This window comes from Colobus angolensis, unplaced genomic scaffold (genome assembly GCF_000951035.1).
Source record: "Colobus angolensis palliatus isolate OR3802 unplaced genomic scaffold, Cang.pa_1.0 Scaffold103, whole genome shotgun sequence".
Taxonomy (NCBI): domain Eukaryota; kingdom Metazoa; phylum Chordata; class Mammalia; order Primates; family Cercopithecidae; genus Colobus; species Colobus angolensis.
Window position 1 is genome coordinate 3,074,935 of NW_012111253.1, and position 9,008 is coordinate 3,083,942.

The 9,008-nt window shown below is 42.7% G+C and overlaps 1 protein-coding gene across 1 annotated transcript in view; it reads right to left on the minus strand.

Moving 5' to 3' along the window:
- RPGR (retinitis pigmentosa GTPase regulator) overlaps nt 1-5,970 on the minus strand; it is a 60,115-nt gene extending 54,145 nt beyond the window's left edge. Inside the window, exons 1-3 of the mRNA XM_011942636.1 lie at nt 5,746-5,970; nt 1,778-1,903; nt 1,240-1,332 (exon numbers count right to left, since the gene is read on the minus strand). Coding sequence (XP_011798026.1) covers nt 1,240-1,332; nt 1,778-1,903; nt 5,746-5,773 — 247 coding nt within the window. The 5' untranslated portion in view covers nt 5,774-5,970. The remainder of the gene's footprint in view (nt 1-1,239; nt 1,333-1,777; nt 1,904-5,745) is intronic.
- Between the last annotated feature and the right edge of the window lie 3,038 nt (nt 5,971-9,008).

The following is a 9,008-nucleotide window of genomic DNA, read 5'->3' on the forward strand; positions in this document are numbered from 1 at the left end:
TCCAGCTTGGGCGACAGAGCGAGACCCTGTCTCAAAAAAAAAAAAAAAAAACCAAAAACAACTTCACAGGTAGTTAATATGTGCTGAGACTCACTGCATTCTATTATGCTGCCTCCTCACCAATCTGATCCATTACCTAAAGTGCCATCACCGTTATCAAGCTCACCTTCTACCACATTCAATGAAAAACTGAAAGACCAATATTGATAGGTATACACGTATGAATCAAAGTTGTTCATTCATTCATCTACATATTCAAAAAACATTTAAAGAACATCTCCTAAGTGCTTGGCATAGGGGCTGCAAAAAGATGACTAAGATAGAATTCCTGGTCTCAAGGATCCCATAGTCTAAACAATTCTGTTAGCTTCTCTATTAGATAAGATATTTGAGAGTAAGGGTCATGGTCACTGTGAATATCCCCAAGTGCTTAGACTGTGCTCAATAAATACTTTTTGAACACATGGAATACTTTAAAAGTTCCATAACAATTCCTATAAACAGCATGAATATGATAAGCTACACTGACATTTTGAGCTGAAATTAAAATCTAGCCAGGAAGATCAAAAATACTGCTCTTACTACATCTCAAGGAATCTCCATCATCCTTTCAAGTTTAGCTGATGTTCACAGGTTATACCCAAAGAGAGGTTTTGCATATAACATCCAGAAAGCTTTGTAAGGGTATTATATATCTAATATTTTCTAGAACACTCCTGATTTCAAATATTTTGTCCTGTTGCTCTTTTACACTAGTACTAATCAATCCCTAGTCTCGATGTTTTGTTTACTTCACCTAGTCACTATATAAAGCAGGATAAGTATGTTTTATAAAACCAGCAACTAAATAGAAGCATAATGTCCACAACTCTATTAAATGAGAAAAGCTCAAAATTCTAACATATGTTTGTTCTCTGTATATACAATAACAGTAATATGTAAGTAGTTTTACAAGCAAGCAAAAAAAAAAAAAAAAAGGAGGGGGGATGTTCAAATGCAATATTATAAAATCATCACTTCCTTTGTGGTCCCTGGATTTAAAATCAATCTGATTTTTAGACCCTAACATATAAAAGCAGTTCTGAATATCACATAAAAGATAAGTTAAATGCTAATAATATTCAAGCAAATGCCAGAAAATAAACAACTAAAGGCTTTATTATTTATGACATTAAAGAATCACACGGTCAACATAAAAACACTTTATACAGTTTGTGAAAAGGTAAAAAGATCCCAAACCTTTGACACATGTTGGCTTGCTGATGGCTGACTTTGATCCTAATCCTAACTGACCCCAGTTGTTACTACCAAACACGTAAAGTTTATTATTTCCTGGTGGGAGGGAAAAAGAAATAATCAACCGAAGCATTTTTCACACAATGTAAGATGAGTCATCACAAAGCAATAAAAAGCTATACTTTTTAAATGTCACTGCTTTTCTGTGTTGAAACAAGTTACCTTGTTCATCTACGTATAACCAGATTCTATTAGGTGGGAAAGAGTTTCTAAAATTATACAGTAACAGTTTTTTAATTATATTGAAATAGATTCATTTCAAGAAAGTTGTGTGTATAGAAAATCATACTTAAATATACTAAGGAAACTTAAAATTGAAAAGACACTCCTGATGACTTATTTTGTGAAGAATTCTCTGGCAAAGTAAAAAACAACACTTTTGATACATTTTCAACATGTTTAAAACACAGCAGCGTATCTATAACATAATATTTAGAATTTTCTAAGTATTACTGTCCTCATTCAGGATTGTAATACTAACCGGTAACAACAGCAGTATGTTCATCTCCACATGAAAGATGTACAGGGACATCATTTTTAAACCAGAATTTACTGGGATTATTTTCAGCAAATTTACTCTTCCCAAATGTAAACACAGCACCCGAATCTGCAAATATAAGATGGTCTCTATTTTATAACTTTTACTATGTTGCTTGTTATTAAAATACCTTTTCAGTAATTTATCCATACAAACCTCTTGTCTCATGACAGCTTTGCCCCCACTCTGGCAATGTTTAAGCCTTCCTTCTTCCACCTTAAATCAGTCTTTCTTATTCCTCAGACTCCATTATAGTTTTATCTCTGAAATCTACTAGACTGAACATGTATCACTCATATACTGGCACAAAGTAAGAAATATACTATCACAAGGAAGGCAGTCATCTATTACTAATAGTTCTGCTGTCACCAAGTAGATGTCTATTCCCTGGAATGAAATGGTACAATTTGTGCTAGTCTTGCTCTGGTTAACACCTCATGGTCTGGCCTCTGACTCACAGCTTTTCTCCAAACACAGAAACAGGACAGTATTTAGCTTCCTCATTAACTTCATCAGGATATCTATGGGGAGAGTCTCTATCAGTCAATTTGGATTTTCTCTGGTCCAGTTTTTCCAAGGAACCTCCAGTGTTCTCATGCAAGGGAAACGACGTTAGCCCAAATGGTGAACTCTTTTTATTTTTGTTGAAACAGAGCCTCACTCTGTCACCCAGGTTGAAGCGCAGCGGCCCAATCACGGCTAACTGCCGCCTCGACCTCCTGGGCCCAAGCAATCCTCCCGCCTCAGCCTCCAGAGTAGCTAGGACTATAGGCGTGTGCCACCATGTCCAGCTAAATTTTGTAATTTTTGCACAGACGGGGTTTTAGCACGTTGTCCAGACTGGTCTCAAACTCCTGGGCTTAGGCTCAGGTCTCAAACTCCTGGGCTCCTGCCTCGGCCTCCCAAAGTGCTGGGATTACAGGTGTGAACCATGACACCTGGCCAAAATGGTGAACTCTTAATTTCTCTGTTGGTAATCCCAATGAATACCCATAAAACCAGAGACAGCACAGAGAGAAACAAATTACTCCACCACTATCTCTTTCATTTGAACCAAGGGAAAGCAGCTAGAAAAAAAAAAAAAACAGGCTTTAAAGGCAACTAGGTATTCAAAGGTTGCTGTAAGGATTAAACGAGATGACATGAATAAAGAACTCAGCTCAGAGCCTAGCATCCTCAAAGTGTTAGCTCATAGCTGCCTCTGTAAACTCTTCTTCCACCATAAGAGCTGGAAATGATCACTGGCTTCTCTGAACTATGTGATTTGTAGAATTTATATGGCAAATAATTGTGCTACCTAGCAATCTCTCTAATTAAACTGTTACACAAATCAGCAAAATTACAAATGTCAGCAAGATTTGTGTAACAGTTTGATTAGAGAGCTTGGTAGGTAGCATAATATGTAAGATGAGGTCCTCACAAAGCAATGAAAAGCTATACTTTAAAAATGTTGGCCAGGTGTGGTGGCTCACACCTGTAATCCCAGCACTTTGGGAGGCCTAGGCAGGTGGATCATTTGAGGTCAGGAGTTTGAGACCAGCCTGTCCAACGTGGTGAAACCCCGTCTTGACTAAAAATGCAAAAATTAGCCGGGTATGGTGGTGGGCGCCTGTAATCCCAGCTACTTGGGGGGCTGAGGCAGGACAATCGCATGAACCCCAGGGGCAGAGGTTGCAGTGAGCCAAGACAACATCATTGCACTCCAGCCTGGGCGATAGAGTAAGACTCCGTCTCAAAAAAAAACAACAACAACAAAAAAGTCACTGCTTTTCTGTGTTGAAACACAGACAGAGTTCACCATTTGTTACCCCAAATGTTGTTTTTTTCCAACTATTTTCTAAGGTTACAGAAGGTATAAACTGTCTGCACTACCCATATTGCCTGGCACAAAGTAGCCATTGTGTGTTCTACTTTTCACACAGAAAGGGTCCCCCTTACACACATGTATATTCGTAACTGTTCAATGTTTTGTTTACGAATTCATCATAATGGTGAGTAGGTAGTCGAATATAACTTTCGACATTGTTAATATAAAAGACAGGTTACCCAAGTCGTCAGCAAAGGAGCACTTCAGCTTTTCTTGATTTCTGAGAATTCAGAATGTTTAGGGATCCAGTACAAAATGAAAAGATCCTCTCAACACAGCTACTCAGGAAGTTTCTAATTCTCATCTTACTCATGTACTACAGTCAGTCATAGAGATGTCTTTTTCTCTTTCTAGAAACAGTACATAGGAAAGGATGGTTTATCTTTCCCCCCAAAACAACATCACAAAATGCCACGGTCCTAGGAGATTGGGAGAGGAGTACACTGGGATGTTGAGATTTAACATTCTACATCAGGTCATTACCTGATCTGAGTAGTATTCACAAACTGTTGTGGCACAGCATCATTTTGAAGAGAGACTAAAAACCCCTACCAGTTCCCAAAAACCATTTAAACACACACATACACCAAATAGTAGGCCAGGTCCAGCTTCTGGGGAAATCCCAAGGGGGGTGATCACACATAAACTAATTCGTACCAGAAAGGAAAACATGGCGAATATAAGTATTAATAATAAATATTAATATGCAAGAGACTAGCCACTGTGGACAACTTTTTGAGAACCACTGTGAGGCATCTCAGTTCGACTAGGATCTAGAACAGACTCTGAGTTTCCCCAGAATGAATTATTTTAACATTTTAACTGTTTTGTCCTGGCTCCCCTGGCTTCCCTGATACCCTCATCCCAAGCCAAGGTTTGGTGGCTCTGCTCTGGCCCTGTAACATCTACTGTCAATTTGTATGGTCATTTTGTTCACCTTCCTGTATGTCTCACTAAATTGTGAACTGCAGGACAGGAATCTAAGTTCCGGCCAGGAGCATGGAAGAAAACATACATATTTCAGTGAAGGTATAATTTCTGCTCAAACCCAGTGTTTTTTCAACATGGTCGTGACCTACTAGTGGGTCAGAAAATCAATTCAGTGGATCACGATTAGCATTTTAAAAGAATGCATTATCAAAAAGGTGTGTGTGGAATCTAAGTGGTTAGAACAAGGACTGCATCACGAGACATCTATTTCTGTTACACAGTATGTATGGGGTATCGGGGCACAATGTCAAAAGTATTTCTAACTATAGAGCTCAGGAAAAAAAGGCTAAAGAACACTCGCTAAAGGGTCCCTCTTCTTCCTCTTTATCCAATTTATTTCCTGTATCCCCTTTTACCCCCACAACCCTGATCACTCACTCTTTACCACATTCAATACATAACCGGGAGCTCAGGACCTCCAAAGTGCACAAGTCTGGAGTCTGCACTTTGGGGAGTTTACAGATAGGTAAAAAGTGTCCCTGCCTGGCCGGGCGCGGTGGCTCACGCCTGTAATCCCAGCACTTTGGAAGGCCGAGGCGGGCTGATCACCTGAGGTCGGGAGTTCGAGACCAGCCTGACCAACATACAGAAACCCCGTCTCTACTAAAAATACAAAATTAGCCAGGCGTGGTGGCGCATGCCTGTAATCCCAGCTACTCGGAGGCTGAGGCAGGAGAATCGCTTGAACCCGGGAGGCGGAGGTTGGGGTGAGCCGAGATCGCGCCATTGCACTCCAGCCTGGCAACAAGAGCAAAACTCCGTCTCAAAAAAAAAAAAAAAAAGTGTCCCGCCTTCAAGAATTTCATCAAAAGCTTATTTTAAAAGCATAAGAAAGACAGGCACCCTCTTTCCCGTTCTCCCCCATCCTGTTCTTCCCGTGCGGTCCTCTGCCCTCAGTCATTCGTGAGAGAGCAACCAGCGATCCCGCCCCAGTCCGGCCGCCAAGCCTCGGGCCTGTTCCCTTACAGGGCCGATCCGGAGGCGGGGCCATGCCGCCCGCCCGCCCGCGGACCCTCCCTCCCGGCCTTCCGCCACCGGCGCGGGCGCGACTCACCGGGCAACAGCTCTTCGGGCTCCTTCATGCCAAAGGCGGTACGGGCAGCCGGCGCCGGGGCCAGGAGGCTGTAGAGGACGGTTTGGTCGGGGCTAAGGCAGCTACTCCGCCCAGACGCGGGCCGCGAAAGCCCCCCAGTTCCGCATGGCGAAACTCCGTGGATCAACTACAACCGCGCTGCCGGAAGTCAACAAACAGCCGCTAGGGGCAACGGGGGCGGAGCTTGGGAATGCAAGGCGGGGCAGGCGCCGCTGGGGAGGGGAACGGAGGCCGGGTGGCTGGTAAGGGGTAGACTCAGGCACCGCGGAGGGGCGGTAGAGACCACGCGCCCTCTGGCGGCCTGGAGCAGAGAGGCGGCCACGCCGCGCAGTGATGCCCTGGAGTCAACGCCCTCGTGCCGCTGGAGGTCCAGGCGCCGCAGGGACCCTGCCATGAGTGGCAGATGTCACAAATCTCATACCCCGTGACATAAGCAAACATCGACACACAATTATGACACTACTAGTAATAGTGACCAGCTGGAACATTAAAGGAGATAAGCACTCTGCTAAAGGCATCCCCAGCATCTAAACCAAGGTCTGGCCTATATTGAATGCTCATTACGTATTTATTGACCAAATGAGTACTATTACAACCCTGTAAAGTGGTTAATGTCACCCCTGTTTAAGCATGTGGGGATTATACAATAAGAGATCTGGAGTCTAGCGCAGCTAGTCCAGCCTGTAGTCAACAGAAAGTAAAAGCTGAGGTGTATATGGTCCACTACTCACAGAACATGCACAGAGGGGTTCACCAGCAGCACAACATCATTGCTGCAGAATTTGCTCAGCGATGTTATATGATGCAGGGTTTCCCGTGCATCAACATTTGGCTATCATGGAATAAAGAAGCAAAAAGCCATCCTCCAGGATGAGCAGATTTATGAACACTTGGTAGTTGTGGACATGAGCTCTAGAATCAGACACAACTGGATTCAGAGATCCCTGAATTACTCGTGTGCGTTACCAACTCTTTCTCAGGAAGTTTGCATTAACGTGAAGAGGGGACATTAAACTATTAGTTACACAAATAATCCTTTACTCACAAAGCAAACTGGAGGTTACTAAGGAAGTGTTTAACAAGAAGCATTGACCTGGTGTAGGACGTTAAGAAAGGCTTATCTGAAGAAAGAACATTAAATCTAAGAACTGGAGAAAGAGAAGCCAGGAGGAAGAGAGAGCTCTTGGCAGAGAGTAAATTGTGTATAAAGGTTTCTAAGGAGCTTGACTCTTTAAAGGAACATTAAGAGGCGAGGCTGATTCCTAGCAAGGTGGCAAGGTCTTGGGCCTATTAAGGATCTGAGATTTTATCGTAAAGGCACTGTGAAACCACTGAGAAGTTTTAGGCAGTAGAACAACAGAACAGGATCAGTTATGTGTGTCCCTGAAATCATTCTGCCTGGTCTGGATGCTATGTAGAGAATAAACTAGAGCAGTGAGAAGGGTTCAGAGGCTATTGCAGAATTTCAGATATGTGGTCAGGATGACTTGGAGTACAGTTCACTGGTGCCAGAGAGGAGTAGAAAGATTTGAAAATATTTTAGGTCGTAGAGTCAACAGGAAATGGTTTCTGACTATTGACTCCTAGACAGTGCTGGACTACCAAACAGTTCTTAGAGCAACAGCAATGATGGGGCCCTAAATTATTTTGAAAAGGATTTGATATTCATTTTTAGAGCATCAGCATCATAATTGTTACTATGGGAAAATTAGAATTTTTAAAGATTTACTTTATGATATGCAGTCATTTTTTTATTTCAAAATACAATAAGACACATTTTGGTGCTAAGCATCCCAGAAGATAATGATGCAGCCCTACTCCAATGTTTCCAACATAAGCAAATAGCAGGAGGGGGGCACCATTTACTGAGATGGGGAACACTGAGGAAAGAGCTGGTGACATTGGAGTTAGATAAATGGGGCAAGAAGAGCACAATGAGCTCATCCTTGAGCGCACTAAGACATCAAATTGGAGGTGCTGAGCAGGTAATTGGTGAGCAGAAGCCCCAGAAGGAAGCACATATTCGAATGACTGGGTCTATATAGTGAAAGCAGGCTTGAGATACTTGCAACACTGGAAAGTGACTGTAGAATTGAGGCAGTAGAATAGGGTCGGGAGGCAGGAAGCCTAAAGCCAATTCATGCTGACTTCCTAAAACTAATTCAAAAGGAAATCCCCAACTTTCCACACCTAAGTAACAAAAGAACCAGAGGCTACTCCCTTTTCAATCCCCACCCCTTTTTTCTGCGTGGCACACGGAAAGTTGAAAGTATCTCTGATTAGTTGCTTTTTGCAACCAATCAGACATTTGCATAGGAGTATAACTCTGTAACTTCACTTTAGCCTCTGATTGGTTGCTTTCCACAACCAATCAGATGCTTGAATAGGGTGTAACCTTTGCAACTACACTTCAGCCTCTGATTGGTTGCAAGGCCACTACTTCATTTACATAGTAACCAATGGGAAATGTACCAATGGTTACTTGGGAATGGCACCAAGTAACCAATGGGAAACCTCTAGAGGGTAATAAAACCCCAGAAAACTCTGTAAAGGGACTCTTGAGCCCCTGCACTAGGGCTTGCTCCCACCATGGGGTTTTGCCACATTGCCCAGGCTGGTCTTAAACTTCTGAGCTCAAGCAATCTGCCCACCTCAGCCTCCCAAACTGCTGGGATTATAGGCGTGAGCCACTGTGCCTGGCCATCTATACTATTGATATATACGATCCAGAGCTATATAATATATATCGCAACCCCAGGCCATGAATTGGCACTGGTTCATGGCCTGTTAGGAACAGGGCTGCAGAGCAAGTGGAACTTCATGTGTATATACAGCCACTCCCCACCACCCAAGCTCCACCCCCTTGTCAGATCAGTGGCGGCATTAGTTTCTCATAGGAGTGTAAACCCTATTGTGAACTGCACATGGGAGGGATCTAGGTTGTGTGCTCCTTATGAGAATCTAACGCCTGATGATCTGTCATTGTTTCCTATCACCCCTAGATGGGAACCCTCTAGTTGCAGGAAAACAAGCTCAGGGCTCCCACTGATTCTACACTATGTTGTATATTTGTATATAACATAATGTATGCCAACATACATTTGTATATTTCATTATATATTACAATGTAATAATAATAGAAATAAAGTGCACAATGAATGTAATGTGCTTTAATCATCCCAAAACCATCCCCACCCCTCCCCTCACACCCCATCCCCAGTCAG